The sequence below is a fragment of the Oryx dammah genome, unplaced genomic scaffold, assembly GCF_014754425.2.
Source record: "Oryx dammah isolate SB20612 unplaced genomic scaffold, SCBI_Odam_1.1 HiC_scaffold_2, whole genome shotgun sequence".
NCBI classification, from domain to species: Eukaryota; Metazoa; Chordata; class Mammalia; order Artiodactyla; family Bovidae; genus Oryx; species Oryx dammah.
This window is the reverse complement of record NW_024070186.1, coordinates 98,198,684-98,221,462: the sequence shown is the minus strand read 5'-3', so window position 1 is coordinate 98,221,462 and position 22,779 is coordinate 98,198,684. Positions and strand designations below refer to the sequence as shown.

Here is a 22,779-nt window from a genome sequence, read left to right as displayed (position 1 = left end):
TCCCATGGACAGAGGAGCCTGGTGGGCTACAGTCCATTGGGTAGCAAAGAGTTGGACACGACTGAGCAACTAACACACATATATGAAAACACACACATGCACTCAAAGACAAAGAATGGTATAGCAAAGGGAGTAATATGCTAACAATAAGTGAATCTAGGTAACAATACTTGGGTATTCTATAGTCTATTCTTATGGCTTCTCCAAAAATTTGAAATTATTTTCAAATAAAAAATGTTAAAAACAAAAACACCAGTCTACAGGCAAATACACCCTGAAAGTATATATACATTAACTGGTTATCAGCTCAATTAATTAATTAGATCATAACCACTAACACAGAACAAATACTTGCTCTATGCCAGGCACTGCACTGGGGCTTCTAAGTAGATTATTTCATCTAAATCTCGACAACAGTAAGTACTAGTATTATTATTATTATTTGACAGTTAAGAAAACTGAGGTATTAAGAGGTTAAGTAATTTGACCAAGAATCTACAGCCACTAAATGAAGGAGATGGGATTTGAACCCAGGCAGTCTGGCTGGATCATCAAAAAAGCAAGAGAATTCCAGAAAAACATCTATTTCTGCTTTATTGACTATGCCAAAGCCTTTGACTGTGTGTATCACAACTGTGAACTGTGTGGACTATGTGGAAAATCCTGAAAGAGACTGGAATACCAGACCGCCTGACCTGCCTCTTGAAAAACCTGTATGCAGGTCAGGAAGCAACAGTTAGAACTGGACGTGGTACAACAGACTGGTTGCAAATAGGAAAAGGAGTACGTCAAGGCTGTATATTGTCACCCTGCTTATTTAACTTATATGCAAAGTACATCATGAGAAATGCTGGGCTGGATGAGCTGGAATCAAGATTGCTGGGAGAAATATCAATAACCTCAGATATGCAGATGATACCACCCTTATGGCAGAAAGTGAAGAAGAACTAAAGAGCCTCTTGATGAAAGTGAAAGAGGAGAGTGAAAAAGTTGGCTAAAGCTCAACATTCAGAAAACTAAGATCATGGCATCCAGTCCCATTACTTCATGGCAAATAGTTGGGAAAACAATGGAAACAGTGTCAGACTTTATTTTGGGGGGCTCCAAAATCACTGCAGATGGTGATTGCAGCCATGAAATTAAAAGACGCTTGCTCCTTGGAAGAAAAGTTATGACCAACCTAGATAGCATATTCAAAAGCAGAGACATTACTTTGCTGGCTAAGGTCCATCTAGTCAAGGCTACGGTTTTTCCAGTGGTCATGTATGGATGTGAGAGTTGGACTGTGAAGAAAGTTGAATGCCGAAGAATTGATGCTTTTGAACTGTCGTGTTGGAGAAAACTCTTGAGAGTCCCTTGAACTGCAAGGAGATCCAACCAGTCCATCCTAAAGATCAGTCCTGGGTGTTCATTGGAAGGACTGATGTTGAAGCTGAAACTCCAATACTTTGGCCACCTGATGCGAAGAGCTGACTCATTTGAAAAGACCCTGATGCTGGGAAAGATTGAAGGCAGGAGGAGAAGGGGATGACAGAGGATGAGATGGTTGGACAGCATCACTGACTCAATGGACCTGGCTTTGGGTAGATTCCAGGAGTTGGTGATAGACAGGGAGGCCTGGCGAGCTGGGGTTCATGGGGTTACAAAGAGTTGGACACGACTGAGCGACTGAACTGAACTGAACTGAGTCTGGCTCCAGAGTCTTAGCTCCTAAAGCAAGCAGGTCAAGATGGGACCAGAATAGGCAGGGCATGTGAGGAAAAACAGTCCTAATTAAGGAGACCAGATCCAAAGCCTGGCACCCCAGCATGGATTCAATTTAAAAAGGGTCCAAAAAGCTGCCAACTTTGATTCAGATGGGTTCTAGTGTCATGGAAAAAGAAGTTCATCTTTTCTGCCTCTCTTAGGAAAACTGTCTCTACCACTGATGTTTTAGATTTTAGAAAATAGGATTTTACCTCTTTAGTTACCTAGCAGACATAATCAACAATACGACAGACAGAAAAATTAAGTTAATAACTGCATATCAATGTCGCTAAAGCTGTTATGCAGCCTGCTGAAGTGAACATAGGTTTTAAAAGTTGTGGCCTAAGGCTCTATTGAAATCTCTGGCCACTCCAGATTACCATGCTACAGTCAGCTGCACAAACACAGAATCTTTCCAAATACAGGCAAACTGAAAATAGAGATCTGGAGACATGAGAACTCTTGGCATCTATCTAGGGAAACAGAATGAGAGAAGATGCTAACAGAACTCTTCCTTCATTGAACTGAGCAGAAATCACAAAGTTTTCTACAAAAGCAAGTGAAGCCAGTCCTGGAGCAGAATACCATTTGCTTGTTGAGCCTCCTGTTCCTTATTACGAATACCTGTAGTGTTTGCAGCACATGCTATGAGATGAGGGTGAAAACATTGATTAGAGACATGGCTCCTGTCCTCAGGGAGCTCAGAATCCAAACTGGTTTTATGCTTTTTTCTGGTTTTCCTTTTTCTTTTTCTTTTTTAATGTTTTTTTTTTGCTCAACTCCATTTCCCTCCCACCTCCGAGCTACAGTTCATTTAACAAGTATTTATGGAGCCCCTGCAATGATACTCTGAGTCAAGCACTGACTGCATCCATGTCTCTCATTCCATCCTCTCAGTCACCCTGCCAGACATTGAATTCAAAGTGCATAATACTGATTACTTGTCCTGTTGATTCCTGTATTATCTGTTACCACAATAACACTGCATAAAAATCAACCATAAAAACTCAATGGCATACAGCAATACATATTTATATTTGCTCACAAATCTATGGGTCAGCTGGATGATTCTGCTAATTTGGACTCTGGACTAGGCTCTGGGGCTTCCCAGGTAGCACTTGTGGTAAAGAACCTGCCTGCAGTGCAGGAGAAACAAGAGATGTGGATTCGATCCCTGGGTTGGAAAGATCCCCTAGAGGAGGGCGTGGCAACCGACTCCAGTATTCTTGCCTGGAGAATCCCATGGACAGGGAAGCCTGGCAGTCTACAGTCCATAATAGGCTCAAACAGAGTCGGTCCTGACTGAGTGACTTAGCATGCACGCATGCACTATGTTTCAGAGATCTCAGCTGAGGTGGTCATAATGTGAAATTACTGGGCAGATTAGAGAAGCACTGGCTCTTCCAGACTGGCCTCAGCTGTACTTTGCCCTTCATCCTCCAGCAGTCAAGCCCTGGTTTATTGTATCTCCAAGAGAAACGGCACAAAAATGCAGGGCTTCCTTAAAGTGTAGGCTTTAAAGGGGCACAATATCACTTCCCCTTGGTGTCCTTGGTCAAATCAAGTTATGACCCCAGTTCAGATGCAAGAGGTGAAGATACAGACTCCATTTTTGATTGAATGAGCTGAATACAAGAAGTGTAGCCATTTTTCAACCAATCTAGAATAGTTCTCATTTACTCTTTTTTCCTTTATTCATTATATACTGCCTGCCTCACATTAGCTTTGTAAATCACTGAACTTCTCTAATAAAGAATTTTATCAGCTCCAAAACCTAGGGCGAATGTGGGTAAAGCCAATTAATACAAACCCAATCATCTTTTATCAGTTTGTATAATTGCTTGCTGGTTAATATCACTAAACTTGCTTTTTTTTTAGAGGGACTTCACTAGAGCCTCATTTGCCAGCTAGACCCATCAGACCCAATTGTAACTGCTCTCCTTAATGATATGACTCAACAAATGTTTACTTATCCTTTCCTGGGTGTCAGGCCCTGTCCCAAAGATTAGGGATTCAGTGATGAATAAGACATTCTAGATCCCTGCTCTAATAGAACTTACATTGTACAAAAGGAAGACAGATAAGGAGGCAAGCAATTAATTAAAAAAAAAAAAACTTCAGCTAGAGAACAAACACATTAGTGACTTTATTAAGATATAATTCATAAACCATAAAATCTACTCCTTTTAAAAATTCAATGGTTTTGGTATATTCATAGTTACACAACCATCACCACTATCTAACTTTCATTATCTCTAAAAAAACCCTTGAGTTTACCAAAATTATAGGATACAAGATCAATATACAGAAATCAATTGTATTTCTATACACTAGCAAATATACAATTCAAACATGAAATCAGGAAAATGATCTATTTACAATAGCATCAAAAAAATAAAATACTTAAGAAAAGAATTTAACAAATTAAATATAAGACTTGTACATTGAAACCTACAAATGTCCTTGAAAGAAATTAAAGAAAATCTAAATATATGAAAAGACATGCTGTATTCATGAATTAGAAGACGTAATATTGTTAAAATGGTATAGTAGACAGAATAGGGCCCCCAAAAGATGTCCATGTTCTAATACTTAGAACCTGTGACCATGTTCTTTACACGTCTAAAGAGATTTTACAGATGCGATATAATTATGGCGATTATCCTAGATTATCTGTGTAATGTATAATGTAATTATACATTCTAATGTAATCACAAGGGTCCTTATAAGAGAAAGGCAAGAGAGTCAAACTAGGAGAAGGTATGATGAGGAAAGGTGAGGTTAGAGTAACATATATGAAGATGGGGAAGGAGCCATGCCTCAAGGAATGCAGGCTACCTCTAGACGTTGGAAAAGGCAAAGAAATGGATTCTTCCTTGGAGTTTTCGGAAGGAATGCAGCCCTGCTGATATCTTAATGTTAGCCACATAAGACTCATTTTAGAATTGACATCCAGAACTGAAAATAATAAATGTGTATTGTTGTAAACCATAATATTGTGATAATTTGTTATAGCAGTGATATAAACTAAAAGATGTGGCAATATTCCTCTAACTGATCCACAAATTCAACACAATTCCTATGAAAGTTTCAGCTGACTGTCTTCCAAAAATTGATAAACTGATCCTAAAATTCATATGGGAATGCAAGGGATCCCAAATAGGAAAAATAATAATGGCAAAAAGAACAAAGACTCTGAACTCCCAGTGCAGGGGGCCTGGGTTTGATTCCTTGTCAGGGAACTAGATCCCACATGCCTCAACTAAGAGTTCGCATGCCACAACTAAAACATCCCAGATGTTGCAACCAAGAACCAGTGCAGTCAAATAAATAAATACTTTAAAAAAAATCCTCTGGCACTGACATAAGACGTATAGATCAGTGAAACTAAATTGAAAGTTCAGAAATAAACCCTTATACTTATGGTCAATTGATTTTTGACAAGGATATACCAAGACAATTCAATGAAACAGCAATATTCTTTTCAACAAATACTACTGAGACACTTAGGCTTCCACATGAAAAAGAATGAACTTGTTCCCCTACCTCAGTTCAGTTCAGTTCAGTCACTCAGTTTATGACCCCTTGGACTATAGCACACCAGGCTTCCCTGTCTACCACCAACTCCCAGAGCTTACTTAAACTCATGTCCCGAGTCGCTGATGCCATCCAACCATCTCATCCTCTGTCATCCCCTTCTCCTCCTGCCTTCAATCTTACCCAGCATCAGGGTCTTTTCAAATGAGTCAGTTCTTCGCATCAGGTGGCCAAAGTATTGGAGTTTCAGCTTCAGCACTACCTCAGAACATACAAAAAAGTAAACTCTAAACAGAACAAAGATCTAAATAAAAGAGTCAAATTTATAAAATTCTTAGAAGAAAATACAGGAGTAAATCTTTGTGACCTGGGATTAGGTAACAGTTTCTTAGATATGACACCCAAAGCACAAGTAACAAAAGAAAAAATAGGTAAGTTGGACTTCATCAAAATTAAAACTTTTGTATTTTTAAAGGACATTATCAAGAAAGTGAAAATACAACACACACAAAAAAGTCTGTAAATCATATATCCATAATAGTCTAGTATCCACAACTATACTAAGAATCCTTCCAACCCAATGATAAAAATAAAAATATCCTAATTTTAAAAGGGACTTTTTTAATTAAATTGATGTTTCTCCAAAGAAAATATATAAATGGCCAATAAGCATATGAAAAGATGTTTAACATCATTAGCCATCAGGGAAATGCAAGTCAGACTACAGTGAGATATCACATTATATCCACTAGGATGGCTACAATAAAAAATTTTACTAGAAAAATAACAAGAGTTAATAATGATGTCAGAGAAATTAGAAACTTCTACATTGCTAGTAGGAATATAAAATAGTTCTTGCTATCAAGCTGCAGTGGAAAACAGCTTTAAAAAGTTAAACATAGAGTTACCTCATATCAAGCACTTCCATTCCTAGATATATACCCAAGAGAATTTAACACACATATCCACAAAAAAAAATTGCACACAAATATTCATAGCAGTGCTATTCATGACAGCTAAAATGTGGAAACAGTCAAAGTGTACATCAAGTATAAACAAATACACTTGGTATATCCATACAATAGCTATGATTATCCAGCCATAAAAAGATTTAAGTATTTTCAATGAGTGGTGCTGGGAAAACTGGACAGCTACATGTAAAAAAATAAAATTAGAACATTCTCTAACACTGTACACACACACACACACACACACAAAAAAAAAAAAAACTACAACGGATCAAACACCTAAATGTAAAAGCTGGACACTATAAAACTCAGAGGAAAAGCATAGGCAGAACATTCTTTAACGTAAATTGTAGCAATCTGTTTTTGATCCACCTCTTAGAGTAATAAAAATAAAAACAAAAATAAACAAACAGGGCCTAATTAAAAGCTTCTGCACAGCAAAGGAAATCCTAAACAAGACAAAAAGACAACCAAAGAATGGGAGAAAGTATTTGTAAATGAAGTGACCAAAAAGGGATTAATCCCCAAAATATACAAACAGCTCATGCAGCTCTATGTCTAAAAAAAAAAAAAAAAAACCAATCAAAAAAATGGGCAGAAGATCTAAATAGACATTTCTTCAAAGAGGGCATGGAGATGGCCAGAAAGTACATGAAAAGACGTTCAACATCAGTATCAGAGAAATGCAAATCAAAATTACATACAGATATCAACTCACACCAATCAGAATGGTCATCATCAAAGTTTACAAACAATAGGGACTTCCCTGCTGGTTCAGTTGTGAAGAATCCACCCTACAATGCAGCTAGGGATCACACGTGTATCAAACACCTTGGATGTGTGTTTGATCCCTGATTGGGCTGAAGAGCAACTATGCCCCCACGTCACAATTACTGAGCCCATTCACCACAGCTAGAGAGTCTGTGCACTGCAGCAAAAGACCCCGAGTGCTGCAACTAAGACTGCAAGCAATCAAATGAGTATTTTTTTTTAAGTTTACAAACAATAAATGCTGAAGACAGTTTGGAGAAAGGGGAACCCTCCTACACTATTGGTGGGAATGTAAATTGATACAGTCATCATGGAGAACAGTATTCAAGTTCCTTAAGAAACTAAAAATACAACTACCAGTGCTCACTTGGGCAACACATATACTAAAATTGGAACGATACAGAGATAGAGATTAGCATGGCCCCTGCACAAGGATGACATGCAAATTCGTGAAGTGTTCCATATTTTTCTCTTTTTTTAGTATAAATTTATTTATTTTAATTGGAGGCTAATTACTTTACAATATTGTATTGGTTTTGCCATACATTGACATGAATCCGCCACAGGTGTACATGCGTTCCCCATCCTGAACCCCCCTCCCACCTCCCTATACCATCCCTCTGGGATTTTTCCTTTTACATTTCTGTCTATACATTCTATTAATTTTTGAGAGTTTGATGTTGAAACTCCAACTAAAAATCTTAATTTACCTACTTTAAGAAATAATTGTAATATATAGTGGAACTATATGTAACTTTGTTTTGTATTTTTGGAATCTCTTATAAATGTGTTGTTATACTTTCATAGTTTAAAAAATAAAGAAGAAAAAATAGAATTACCATATGGTCCAGCAATCTCACTCCTCAGCATATATCCAGAGAAAATCATAATCTGAAAGGATATATGCACCCTGATGTTCATTGTAGCACTGTTTACAATAGCCAAGACATGGAAGCAACCTAAGTGTCCATCAACAGAGGGATGGAAAAAGAAGATATGGGGTGTGTGTGTGTGTGTGTAGACAGACACACACACACACATAATGGAATATTACTCAGCCACGAAAATGAACAAAATAATGCCATTTGCAGTAACATGGAGGGACCTAGAGTTTATCACACTAAGTCAGACAGAGAAAGAAAAATATGATATCACTCTTATGTGGAATCTCATTTTTTAAAAAGATATAAATGAAACTCATTTACAAAACAGAAACAGACTTACAGATATCAAAAAGAAATTTCTGGTTACAAAAGAGGAAAGATGGGGTGGAGGGATAAATCAGGAGCTTGGGATGGACACACACATACTACTATACCTAAGGTAGATAATCCACAAGGACCTGCTGTGTAACACAGGAAGCTCTACTCAATATTCTGTGATAACCTATATGGGAAAAAAAACTAAAAAAGAATGAATGTATGTGTATGTACAACTAAATCACTTTGCTGTACACCTGAAACTAGTACAGCATTATGACTCAACTATACTCCAGTAAAATTAAACATTTAAAAAAGACTTAGGTATTCATTCATGCTACCACACAGCATTATGCTAAGTGAGAGAAGCCAAAGAGACCACATACAATATAATTCCATTTATACATGAAATATCCAGAATAGGCAATTTTATAGCAGCAGAAAGTACATTAGTGGTTCCCCGGGGCAGGGGGGAATAGAGAATGCGGAGTGACTGCTATTGTTTGAGATTTCTTTGGGTGATGATGAAAATGTTCTGGACGTAGTGATGGTTGCCCAACTTTGCGAACATACTAAAATCGGTTGAATTCTGCACATTAAAGGATGAATTTTATGGCATGTGAATGATCTGAAAATAAATGAATGTGGAAACAAATGGCATGTATGTGCCTAGGTGTGGAATTGCTGGGTCACATTGCATCTGTAGGATTACTTTTTTGAGGAACTGCCAAATGGGTTTTCAAAGTGGCTGCTCCATTTTACAGTTCTACCAGCAGTGTGTTAAGAGTTCCAATTTCTGTACATCCAAAGGCCCATTTGAGATCCCAGCAGAGAAATCTGCAACAAAGTCTATGGGAACAAACATAAAATGCTGAGGTTTTTGCTGTTTTAGGAACATGTGTATGTCTTGTCTGCAGGTTTCGGAGAAAATCCACTGATGGAAGCTTTGGTTCCAATGATGGTAAGAAAAACCCCTGGTTTCAATTCGAACTGATGTCAAGTAAAAGATAATATCCCATGTGGTACTTCTGTCTCTCTGACTTCTGTGATTTCCAGATCCTCTGTTGATTCCCATCCCCCCAGAGTGGTCTAGTCTGCAGTCTTTCTACAGAAAGCAGAGTTAGTAAGAACCAATCATATAACACTATAAGTTTTGGGTATACAACATGATTCTATACTTGTATAGATTGCAAAATGATCACCACTAGAAATTTAATTAACATCCATCACCACCAGTGAAGTTCCTCAGTTGTGTCCTACCCTTTGCCATCCTATGGACTGTAGCCTACCAGGCTCCTCCATCCATGGAATTTTCCAGGCAAGAGTACTGGAGTGGGTTGCCATTTCTTTCTCCAGGAAATCTTCCCAATCCAGGGATTGAACCCAGGCCTCCTGCATTGCAGGCAGATGCTTTACCGTCTGAGCTACCAGGGAAGCCCAAGATGACCCATCACCAAACATAATTTTTTCTTGTGGTGAGAATTTTTAAGATCAATTCTTTTAGCAACTTTCAAATATTCAATACATTATTATTAACTCTAGTCACCATGTTTACAGTACATCCCCAGGACTTATATTTTATAACTGGAAGTTGGTACCTTTTATGTGTCCTATTTTCTAAAAAGCCTAAATCAGCATGAATTACTTAGTGTTGACAAGATCAAGAAGGCTCTGAAAATTAGCTCAGAGCTAGAGGTACTCTTCAGATGGCAAGCAGAAATGAATGAGTGATCCAAAAAATAAATAAATAAAGATGCATCAGTTGGATTCATGTGGCTGCAGGTAACAACAAAGTTTATCTCAAACATACTTAAACAATAAAGAGTGTTTCGTCTCCCTGAAAGTTGAGCAAAAAGGGTGGGCTTCAGGATTCACTGAATCCAGTGGCTCAGGTCCTTCTGCCTGCCATTCCCCTGGTTCTGCTTTCCCCCGGTGCTGGTGGTGGGGTGGGTCCTCACTGACAATGTCCAGAGGGAAGGACTTTTTCAGAAGCACCTAAAAGCTTCTTTCATGTTTCATTGGCCTAGAGTGGATCATACACTTATTTCTAAACCAGTCACTGCAAAGGAATCTATTTACCTAAGATCAGTCAAGCCTGCTTATAGAATTAGGGTTAGGTTATCCTTCCCTAGGATCAGGGTTTCTCAAACTCAACATTACAGTCAGATGATTCTTTGTCGTTGGGAACTGCCCTATACATTGTAGGATCTTTAACCACATTCTTCACCTCCATCTATTAGAATTCAGTAATACACTCCCTCCTTTTGACAGAAAATAGCCCCAGACATTGTCAAATGTCCTCTTGGGAGCAAAATGTTCCCCCTACTCCTACCCCCAACTGAGAATCACTGACTTAAAAATGTGGGTTGCCAGGCACAGGTGAGAATACAGGAACAAAATCCTAGCTTAGTTAGAAAATAGAAATGTTCATGCCAAAGGGCTTTGAAATTAGGAGGAAGTAGATGGTTCGTGTCTGTCTACAATGTGGGAGACCCGGGTTCAATCCCTGGGTCGGGAAGATCCCCTGGAGAAGGAAATGGCAATCCACTCCAGTACTATTGCCTGGAAAATCCCATGGACAGAGGAGCCTGGTAGGCTACAGTCCACGAGGTCGCAAAGAGTCGGACACGACTGAGCGACTTTACTTACTTACTAAGGAACCTTTGGGAGAAGACAATGGCACCCCACGCCAGTACTCTTGCCTGGAAAATCCCATGGGCGGAGGAGCCTGGTAGGCTGCAGTTCATGGGGTCGCTAAGAGTCAGACACGACTGAGCGACTTCACTTTCACTTTCATGCATTGGAGAAGGAAATGGCAACCCACTCCAGTGTTCTTGCCTGGAGAAGCCCAGGGATGGGGGAGCCTGGTGGGCTGCTGTCTACGGGGTCGCACAGAGTCGGACACAACTGAAGCGACTTAGCAGCAGCAGCAGCAAGAAACCTTTGTGGGCTTCCCAGGTGGCCCTCGAGGTAAAGAACCTGCTTGCTGATGCAAGAGACGTGGGTTCCATCCCTGGATCAGGAAGATCCCCTGGAGGAGGCATGACAATCCACTCCAGTATTTTTGTCTGGAGAATCCCACGGACAGTGGAGTCTGGTGGGCTACAGTTCATAGGGTCACAAAGAGTCAGACACAACTGAAGTGATTGAGCACACATGCACGAAAGGAACCTTTGTCATGCAGAGAGGCTATGGGGCAAGATGGCGCATGACCACTGGTGAGACAAGACTCAAGTGCTGCAAAAAAGAGCAGAGAAGACAATCTCCATCCTAGGAAAGAACCAGTTAGTGACTCTTGATCATAGGAAGCAGATCACTGAGAAACCAGTCTGGAGCAAGAGACAGAAGCAAGTGAAGGATTTTACCTGTAGTCTAATGTAAGAGATTCAGAGGAGGAAATTCTGGAGAAGAGCAAGGACACAGAAGGGCCAGGATCAGGGTGCCCACAGGGGTTACAGGAAGTTTAACTGAGCTCAGAGATACAGGAAGTGCCCTGGGGGCTAGAGCCTAGAAAAAAATGCTAGGAGCAGAGTCTGAAAGAGGGGATCCCACTAGACTTGGCCTGTTGGCTGCCTCAATCAATGTGGAGCTAGACATCGGAGGAACTGGGTCTGATGCTTTCACCTTAGGTGTGCCTGAGGTGGAGGAAATGGAGCCAGGTCCCTACAATTCGCCAAATGGTTGGCAATCTCTTAATTACATAACAATAGGACGGCTGCATTTGGAAAATCTGTTAGCTCCCCTCATTTGTTTTTCATTGCTTTATCCTGCAGTTTGTAAGTCTTATTTGAAAAATGTTGACACTGGCTCCAACTGAACTGAAAAAGCAAAAGAATTTCTTTCATACTTCATGGGAAAAAGGAGGAGATAAGACCCTGGAGCCCAGATGAAGTGGAAATAGTGTTTGTAAAGAGAAGCTTCGGGCAAGAAGAGGCGTGATTACTGTGGTGTGACTGGATGGACCCCGTATTCTCCATTGTCACTTAAGACAGGGGCCTCTCTGGTGATCTGAGGGGCACCAGGCAAGCCTCCGTGTTCTAGAAACATTTCCTTCAGGGACAAAGGAGCCTGGCAGGCTGCAGTACATGGGTCACAGAGAGTCAGACACGCCCGAGCAGCTTCCATTCTCTCACTCAGGGACTCTGTCAGTGGAGAAACGCTACACTTCGCATCACTGTTAAAGAGCCTGTTCAGAAAGTCAGTTACCACCTTGAAAGAGAGACAGATGAAGCATCACTCGCAGGCCTCTGGGATACGTGAGCTGTCACCATGACGCTGCGTGCAGCCTAAGAGGAAGGTGCTTTCTCAAGAAGGGGAGCTGGACGAACCTGACAAGTCTGTAGACTGAGGAACCAAATGACCAGTCAGATCCTTCCCTGGACGGAGCTATCACTGAATCAGCCTCCCAGCAGAGAGCAGGGTCTGGCAGGGAGAAGACAAGCAGCGTGCTGAGTGCAGAGGAGTCGGGGGGCACAGGCCGTCCTCAGAATCTGTGGTAATGGGTCTCAGGCTCTAGTATTGACTCTGGTCGATTTTTCCAAATTTCCTTGATTTTGCTTGCCTGTTTGTTTCTTCTAGAGGAATTTTACTTTTACACGCTTAAAAGGATGGGTGGCCTTCCTTATTTTCTCCTCAACTTTTGACATGTGAATACCACATGACACCAGCTGGAACAGGTAGCCAACTGGCTTAAAAATGAAACCTCACAGCAGGTCATTCACATCATTTCTGAGTCCTTCTTAGCTTCCAACCTTCTAAGGCGAGAGACAGAAGGGGGCAGGACGGTTATAAATGTGAAGTCCCTGAAAGAGTCAAGCCTGCTCAAAATGAAATGAAGTTTTTCTCCTCACATGGAGCAATTAATATAAAAGGCAGGCAGGCAAGCATATCCTATTCTAAGTTAGCAAAGCAGACAGATGGCAAAGGGCTCACGTGTAAAGAAAAACATACCAGAACAAGTTTCCTCACTCAGATGAGCTCATTCACAACTTTATATGTTTGCTTATTCCCAGCCAGAACATCTCAGTCTGTCCTATAATCTGGTATATTGTGTTTAATTCTGCTTTCTATATACCATACAGTTAAACAGAAATATGGCTTGCCTTCCGGGAGCATCAATCACATTTGAAGTTTGGGAGGCAGTGCTTTGGTTCTTGCCTTTCTAGACATTAGAAAAGTTAACAGAATATTGTTATCCCATGTTGGCCAATCTCCTATGTAATTGTGCATATAAAAGTGTACAGATTTGAAACAATTGTACTGCATATGAAAATTTTGATGCTCTTGTCCATCACAGAATTGGTGTTGTGGTTGCTTTGGAGTGCAAGGGACTGGGGACTATACTGAAACCAGGTCCTGCTCAACTATGAGCCAGAGTAGAGTGCAGAAATCATCCAAGTCTGAACAAACCTACACAGCTGGCCTTTTCTTTTTAGTGAAGTTGTTGCCCAACAAAACAGTGATTTTGTTTGCACTCTTGCTTTGATTTTAGTTTTTGCATTTTTTTTTGTGCCTCTTTTGATCACACACACAAAAACACTTTGCCTCCCACAGATCACTTCAACCCCCCACCACGGTGGAACTCAAGCATTATCCTGCACACGCATCTATTTCCCATACCAGAGGGCTTCCTAGGAACAGAAAAGATCCAAAATTCTGCGGTTTATCCTTTTAGTATCATTTTCACTATTTGCACATGTAATATTTTTTTTTAATTACACTGTAAACAAGGACCTAAGTTAATGATTAAAAGAAGGGAATTTAGGCTTGAAAAGAGGAAAAATGTGAAAGATACTGAGGGAAATGTGAAAGTTACATCACCTAAGGAAGAGACCAGAATGGTGGTTTCTGAGTTGCCTGCCCCCACCCCCCAACACACACAAATGACCTTGATAGAAAGAAGACACTATAAGGAATTACAGGCAAGCAGCAGCAGCCCAACTAAAAAACAAATATTGTGCTTAGGTACCTTTTTTGAATATATGAGTGGAAATGCAAATATGCCTCAACTCCTTGTCTCTTTTGAAAAATGAGCACTAGAAAAGCAACACACTCGCTGCCAGTTATTCATACATTAAAGGAAAATCTCTTCCCTTTTTTTTCAGTTAAGAAGATAAATTTTAACTGAGATCAGTGCAATGAACCATTATCTATCCACTATTTGAGTGATTCTGGACAAATGACTTGATCTCTCTGTGCCTCCTTTTTGTCATCTTTAAAATGATGATAGTACCCATGTCACAAGGTTATTGAAAAATGAATGAATTCTTGGAAAGAACTTAAAAGAGTGTCTGACACACACTACTGTCACTACTGCTGCCTAACATTTATCAGAAACTTACTGTGTGTCAGACCCTCTACATTAGGCAGCAGTAGTGACAGTAATCGTAGCAGCAGCGAGCGCAGCAATAGTATAGAAGCCTTAGGCACAGTACTAGCGGTGGTGGTAATAGTGGTAATAGTACTTGTTACCCTCAGTAGTGGCGGCAGCAAAGTGCTCTGCCCAAACTACAGCCAAATCTGCCCTTGGCCAAGGACAGTCGGTCAAACTGTACATGGCATCTTCCCATAATACTCTTACTGTGCTCAAAAGATTTAATCTCTCACTCTTAAGAGTCTGAAAGTAACCTGTTTCTTTGCCTTGAAGTTGGATGAAAAGCACAGATGGTGTTGATACCATGTTACATATTTATGGGTAAGCCCAAGAAAAGCCAAGGAACATCTACTCTCTCTGAATAGTAAGAACTATATCAAGGAGTCTCCAAGCCTAGGAACAATGCCAAGGTCCATTGTGAGATCCCTGGGAATAGCCTTGCCTGCCAGGAATGTTGCATTAGCCAGAGACCTTGCTGTCCCACTGAGCTGGCTCTTGGCTAGGCTACCAAAAGGAGGGAAGAAATTGAGTCTCCAAGGCTATTGATTTGTTCCTCATCACTGGCTAAATGTTTTGAACTTAAGATTTAATTATTTTTCTCCATGGAGGAAAGGAATAGACCCACAAAGAATAAAAACATGATGAAGCCTACAGATTGGCTCCCCAAACTGTGAATGTTTTTACTGTCCACCAGTGGGAATGAAGTTTGAAAGCTGGATGAAAAGAGCTGATTGTGACAAATAAATGAATTGTCTGAGGCTTTTGGTTCTTTTACATGTGTTGCATACTGTAGCATTAATGTAAAGAATAACAGATGATATTTCAAAGAAGAAATGGAAATATATTTGCAATGAGAATATACACTATCTTACATGTCTTCACTGAAAATAGATTTCTCTGCAAGAGTACAAGACACTGACTAGTTAACTCACAGACTTCTTCACCTGTAGTGTGATACAAGCAATCTCACCTCTCAGGAAGAAGACACATGATGGAAATTCCCACCAGCCTGACAATATCCCAGATCCTGACAAAGCTTAGGAGGCAGCAGAGAAATGTGCTCAGGTGTCTTCACAAATGATTGTGGCTCCCGGAAATATGGTGGCACTAAGTCAGAGTCAGAGGAACTGCCTAGATGCCTGCGTCCTTTTTGTGTTCACTTTGTTCAGCTCCTCCTAATTCTCAGAAGTGGACAAACTCAATGGGAGAGCATCTTTTCAAATAAGCAGTGAGAAGCTTAGGAGGCAGTTTTCTCTGGGGCTTTCCAAACCTCACTGGAATAGTTTGAGGAGCACCATCTTAGAAATATTTTTCTCTAACTGCCAACAACCATTCGGCAACAGACACGCCTGTTATATCTCTGAAAAAAAGTGAAAGTGTTCATCGCTCAGTTGTGTCCAGCTCTTTGTGATCCCATGGACTGCAGCCTGCCAGGGCCCTCTGTCCATGGGATTTCCCAGGCAAGCATACTGGAGTGGGTTGCCATTCCCTTCTCCAGGGGACTCTTCCTGACCCAGGGATTGAACCCAGTCTCCTGCATTGCGGGCAGATCCTTTACTGTCTGAACCATCAGGAAAGTCTGTGTTAAGTCCCAAATAACCCATATTCCTGTACATAGCTCCTGTAGTCACTATTGTTTGTTCCAAGGAGTGCAGTAATTTCTTTCTTGTCAGGGCTAATCTTGTCTACAGTTCAGTTCAGTTCAGTTGCTCAGTCGTGTCCGACTCTTTGCGACCCCATGAATCACAGCACGCCAGGCCTCCCTGTCCATCACCAACTCCCGGAGTTCACTCAGATTCACGTCCATTGAGTCAGTGATGCCATCCAGCCATCTCATCCTCGGTCGTCCCCTTCTCCTCCTGCTCTCAATCCCTCCCAGCATCAGAGTCTTTTCCAATGAGTCAACTCTTCACATGAGGTGGCCAAAGTACTAGAGTTTCAGCTTTAGCATCATTCCTTCCAAAGAAATCCCAGGGCTGATCTCCTTTAGAACGGACTGGTCGGATCTCCTTGCAGTCCAAGGGACTCTCAAGAGTCTTCTCCAACACCACAGTTCAAAAGCATCAATTCTTCAGCACTCAGCCTTCTTCACAGTCCAACTCTCACATCCATACAGTACCACAGGAAAAACCATAGCCTTGACTAGATGGACAGTTAGGGTACTGCTAATGGCTAATGGCCGTGACAAATAAACCTCTGAATTACAGTGCCTTAATCACAGAAGTTTATTTCTGGTGTTTATGTTCAGGGGTGACCTTTCTCACAGTGATTCCAGGACCCACACTCCTTGTGATTCTGCAGTACTGTTAAGTAGGAATCAGCAACATTTTTTTTTTTCTGGAAAGTGCTAAATAGTAAATATTTCAGGCCCTGCAGGCCTTGGAGTCTCTGTCACAACTGCTTCTCTTTGCCTTGGTGGCCAAAAGTAGCCATAGCCAGACTCAAATGAGTGGTTGTGTTCTGGTAAGCTTTATATACATTTAAAATCTAAAATTTCACCTGTCATAAAATAGTATTGCTCTTCTGATTTTCCTCCAACCGTTTGAAAAATTTAAAACCATTTCTAGTTTAAGGGTCATGCAGGAACGGGTGGCGAGCTAGATTTGGCCTGCAGACCATAAAATTGACCTGCAGACTCCTTATATTACAGTGAAAAGAAAATCAAACTATTTAGAGTTGTGTCCTTTCATTCCAGCAACTAGACACAAAGTGTTTACCTCTTTGTTTTTCTTTTTAACAGGCTCTGGAAATATGTCGGTGTCAAACCCCATTGCTGCCAGTACCCCTGAAGGGAGCAATTACGGGGCAATAGGTATTTTTACAATGAGTCCATTCATGGAAGTGTCTCCTGATTCTCCCAAGAATAGGATACGCGTGGCCCTCCAGCCACTAATAACTGTGAAAGTGGGCAAGGCGGTCATCGTATAAGATTCATTGACTGGGTGATCTGGAAGTTTCCTTCCAGCTTTTTTTCTGGTTCTATTGATCTGTTTCTTGAGTCTGCTAGCCACATTCAAGCAGAATTTTCTGTGACCATTGCTGTCAACTCCTGTGGGTTTTTTTTCATACCCAGACTGAGTTGAGGGTGTGGAAAATGCGTCAAAAGTCTGATGTCAGAGAGCCCAACATCGATTGACCCATTGTTTCATTCTCAGGTTTCAGTGGAGTAAGGGCGCTCAGAAGATGAGGCTGTGCAGCAGGTGAACATGACTGAAGCCTAGCAATCCTCCATTTGGGCTAACTTCATAATTGAACCTGCTCACTGCCACCCAGGCACTCACATGGCAACCCCCAGGCTGGTTAAGTGGCCTGAAGGGGACAGAATTCTGATCCCTGTCCTGTTAGCATTGGAGGGCAGTGATGCTTCCACACACTTCCATGATGTTTACAGGTCTATGAATGGTGTGCTTTAAGCTGTCAGTATAGAGGGGCTGGGAATCCTGTATTCCCGCCCTGTTATTCTGTAACTTTGAGAAGCATGTGGGCTCAGTGGCGGAGACTTATTTATGGCTCTGCAAGAACAGGGTTTTGTTTGTTTTTTTTTTTCTTTAACCATCTGAACAGAAGAAATAAAAGTGGAAGGTAGGCTTGGCTCATGTGCTCATTAAGCTGCACAAATTCCCATCTGCTCTCGGAAACATTCACAGGAACACAAGGATTCTTCCTGAGAATGTGGTTTCCATTATATAATCACAGATACAGCATGTGGGGGATTTCAGTGTACAAATACCTTATCCATCACTGGATATGTGGGTGCATACATATACATGTGTTAGATGCTATACATAAGTACATGCATGTGTATGTTTATATATTTATGTTCATATTTCAAAGTATGAAACATGAAATATAAGCATATTATCTTTGTATCCAAAGAGTTAACAGAGCAGATGCCTTTATATTTTGTATTCAGCCCTAGAAATAGGTGATTTAATCATAAAAATAGGAGGCAAGGAAAATCAGAAGTCCATTGAGGAAGAATTGAGAGAACATGTGTTGTGGGTAAGGAGTTGGTTTTTACCAACACAACGTGTCCGAGAATGAGTCAGCACTGGGTTTTGCAGAGAGAGAGAAAGATGGGTTCCATGGGTTCTTCTCAGCTTGGGAAGGCAGAAGGGTCTCCTCTGTTTCAGATGAGTCAAGCTCCAGTCCTGGCAGGCAAATGTCCTCCTCTGATGGTAGACAGCCATGCCAGTCAGACACTGACAGCTCCGTGGAGGAAAGTGACTTTGACACCATGCCAGACATCGAGAGCGATAAGAACATCATCCGCACCAAGGTACCTCTCTCTGCCTGGCCATACCCTCCAGAGGACAGAAAGTTCAGGGATCAAATACAGCTTCAACAATGCCTCAGTTGCCTTTATATATATGTTTTTTTTTTTCTTTCTTTCTTCAGGGGAAGTCAAATTTCTCAGGGGGCTTTTTAGATAAAGTTTAACTACCTACTAAAAGCAATACTCAGTTAATTGACACTCCTTTCTGGAGGGAAAAGTGACAGCAGTAAAGAGAACAGAGCACATAATGCCACAATGTTCATGGCATTTAATGTCAGACCCACTAAAATGCTCATGGGTCTGAAGTGGCTGATTATGGACAAAGATGAGGAAGGGTTCCAACCAGGTGGAAGAAAAGATTCCACTGAAGAGTGTACTTGGAAAAACTCCCTGGTTCCAGACATAAAATGCTTCAGGAGTAAAAGCTCATTTCTTTCTGATTCATATGTATAGACTATGTTGTACCCAGTAAGCGACATGAAGGTGAATGGCATGGTTTCAACTCTGTAATTCAAGAATCACACAGTGGGCATCTCTGAAAACTGGGAAACCAATTCTTGAGATTTAAGAAGCATTCAAAATTCCCAATGGGTTTCTCATATCAGCCAGTTTCCCTAAAGCCAAGGGAAATACTAGGATTTTTAAAAGCATCCTAGGAAAAGCAAAATTACGAGAAAAGTCTTGTTTAATAATTTCAATCCCTAATGAGGGATTAAACTGAAATGTGTAAAGCTCTTCTTTGTATTTTATACAAGAAATCCAAGTACAGTTTTGCATTCTCTTTTTACTTGGCATCCCAGATGTTCCTTTACCTGTCAGATCTGTCCAGGAAGGACCGAAGAATTATCAGCAAAAAGTATAAGATTTATTTTTGGTGAGTAGATGCCGAGAAGGACTATGGCTCCCTTTAGTAAAATTAAAATTTTCTTTGTAAAAGCCACAGTGAATTTATGTGATTCATATAAGTGAACCAAATCACAGGTTTCAGTGTTTAAGGAGACACACAAACAAATAAAACACAATCAAAGGCAACCAGTCCTAAATGAAATAAATACAAAGTATAAATAAGAACAGTAGTGGAATCCCATGTTTTTAGGGAGACACTAAATCCTCTTCCAGGAAGATACCAAAACCATCTTCCAGGAGGCATGTTAAACTGGAACCATTCCCTCTTCTCTCACCAGGACTTACCCTTGGGAGAGCCAGTGATTTCTGGGATGAGATGCCCAGAGCACCTCAGGGTAGCTAGAAATCACCCTGAGGGAAGATGATACCATCAGCCAATGATAAATGAACCACACAGAGGCAGCCAGCCTCCTTCCAGGCAGAAAGTCTGAGGTGCCTGGCCGGGTCCCCTCTTTTCCCTCAGAAACCCCGAGAGACAGTTGTGGCAGCTCCTCTCATTCTTTTCTCTGGAAGGATGACCTTTCACTTGGACACGGATGCTAGAGGGAAACAAGAGCCAGCCAGTGGGGGTCACGTGGAACTCCACAGCTTAATGGAACCAGTGCTTTGGAACTAAGAGGTAGCTAAGAGAGCCACACCACCTTCATGTGATCCATCACCCATTACCTACTCTCTGATCATTTTTAATCTAATGATATCCTAAAGAGATAGGCCTTTATTGATAATTTCATTAAACCAGAGTATTATTTACACTGTTATGCAAATGATTGTATGAAAGGAAGTTTGGAGAAACAGGAACCATGTAATCAGTTTCTAATCACTTTTGTGAGTTAAGCAGGCAGTTATGGGGTGGAAAGATACCTAAAAACAATAAAAGAGCAAAAATTCCATTGTTAATTTGGAAATAACCATTTGTGGTTCCTTTTGTCTGCATAGGAACATCATTACCATTGCTGTGTTTTATGCACTGCCTGTGATCCAGCTGGTTATCACCTACCAAACAGTAAGTGCAGCCTCAAACCCCAAGATCCCAGCTTTCACACAGCAGAGAAAGGTATAAAGAGCTCTGTCCAAGAATTAATTTCTCGTTCGGATTCCCAGAGGATTTCCCCATTGGGTCGTTTGACTGAGCTTTAAATCTAGTTCCCCAGTGTTTTATCACAGACTTCTTGTATTACTTTGTCTACCAATCTGAAATTATTACCTTGTACTCATTTAGTCTTGGTGTCTATCAGCTATGTCTATTGTTTAACCAGTCTGAACTTTTGATCATCATGGGGTGATGGGTAAAGTTCCAGACCAAAACAAACAAACCTGATGTCTAACTTAGCCGGTGTCCCATCATTGAGGGTAAATATTTTTTGTAAAAGTAAGAACAGCTTCACTAATAAAATATTAAAAGAAAAGGAAATATAAAATAAATAATAAACAAAGGACTTTCCTAGTGGATAGGAATCCACCTGCCAATGCAGAGGACACAAGTTTGATCCCTGGTCTGGGAAGATCCCACATGCCACAGAATAACTAAGCCTGTGTGCCACAGTCTCTGAGCCTGTGCTCTAAAGCCCATGCTCCACAACAAGGGAAGCCACAACAATGAGCAGCCCACACCACAAATAGAGTAGCCCCCACTAGCTGCAACTAGAGAAAGCCCACGTGTAGCAACAAAGATCCTTTGCAATGAAAAATAAATAAATAGATTTTGTAAAGGCAATCAGAATTTTTTTAAAAATAAATAATTAATTAAAACAGCTTGAGAATCCCCACTGCACGTTTGTAGAATCCTAGGGTCCAGGTCACATAAGTGATCTTGTCTAGCATCTATTATTCATGAAAAAACCCATTTAGAATAGCACCAGGCTAAAGGTATTTCTAATACAATGGCTCTCAAACTTTGTTGTGTGTTCAAATCATCTGTGAGATTTTTAAAAATAACAATGTCCAAGCTGTACCCCCTCGCAGTTAGATCAGAGTGGAATCAGGCATCAATATTGATGAAACTCCTTGTGATTCCAATATACACCCACATTAGAGAGTCAACAGTTTAATAATATTTCACCAACTCCATACTTAATATGTGATGAGGACAAGGACTTTATAAGGTTTAAGCACCATGATTTATACTCTAAATATTCTCTGAATACTTTGGGGCTCTGTCGGAAGATACAGCTGTGCTGTGGTCTAGGAAGGTTCTTAATGATAGTGATAAATATGGAAAACTGACCACATATTTCCTTATGTCCACCTGCCCTGTGGTTATCAATTCAGTACAAAGGATGGGACAGTTCTTTACCCTTCCTGGATTCATCTAGAAAATAGGATGTACTGTGACAGTCTTGATAGGCAGGCCCTAGTGTTAGCATCCTTTCAGAGTCCTTTTACAATGAGAACAAAGGAAATGTTTTCAGTTGAATTCTGCCTTGCCACCTAATGAGGGGCACAGAATATTTCAGTTCAAAGCAAGATGGTAGCATTTAAATGAAATGTGTCTGTACCGTGTAGAGGCTGGAGATAATGACTCATCCCCTACTGAGAAGGAGCACTGGTTGCACTGTAAATCTCTGACAGTTGATCACTGGGAGCACTGTCGTCTGCTTTCTGTGATTTCAGGCTCAGGGGATGGAGGCAGACAGCGTCTCCTCTTGTCGCTTTTGCTTTTACAGGTTGTCAACGTCACTGGCAACCAGGATATATGCTACTACAACTTCCTCTGTGCTCACCCCCTGGGTGTCTTGAGGTAAGCCCGGTCCTCTGGTTGCCCAGGAGGCAATGAGAGATGCCTTTTTGTGGAATGTGTATTTTTAAAAAAATACTAGAAACAATTGTGGGAAACTACCTCAATCAAAAAGTAAGTGTAGTCGCTTAGTCGTGTCTGACTCTTTGGGACCCCATGGACTATAGCCCGCCAGGTTCCTCTGTCTGTGGCATTTCCCAGGCAAGAATACTAGAGTGGGCTTGCCATTTTTTTATCCAGGGGATCTTCCCCCACCAGGATTGAACCTG

At 40.8% G+C, this 22,779-nt stretch overlaps 1 protein-coding gene and 1 non-coding gene across 3 annotated transcripts in view; both read left to right on the top strand.

Annotated features, from left to right (window-relative positions):
* SIDT1 (SID1 transmembrane family member 1) overlaps positions 1-22,779 on the top strand; it is a 109,120-nt gene that overhangs the window by 57,401 nt on the left and 28,940 nt on the right. For both annotated transcript variants that reach the window (XM_040224116.1, XM_040224124.1), the window contains exons 10-15: positions 9,139-9,182; positions 17,335-17,406; positions 18,728-18,873; positions 19,671-19,744; positions 20,713-20,779; positions 22,440-22,513. In XM_040224116.1, coding sequence (XP_040080050.1) covers positions 9,139-9,182; positions 17,335-17,406; positions 18,728-18,873; positions 19,671-19,744; positions 20,713-20,779; positions 22,440-22,513 — 477 coding nt within the window. The remainder of the gene's footprint in view (positions 1-9,138; positions 9,183-17,334; positions 17,407-18,727; positions 18,874-19,670; positions 19,745-20,712; positions 20,780-22,439; positions 22,514-22,779) is intronic.
* Positions 7,382-7,491, top strand: LOC120859390. Its single transcript, XR_005720070.1, has one exon. It is a non-coding gene; the product is annotated as a U6 spliceosomal RNA (small nuclear RNA).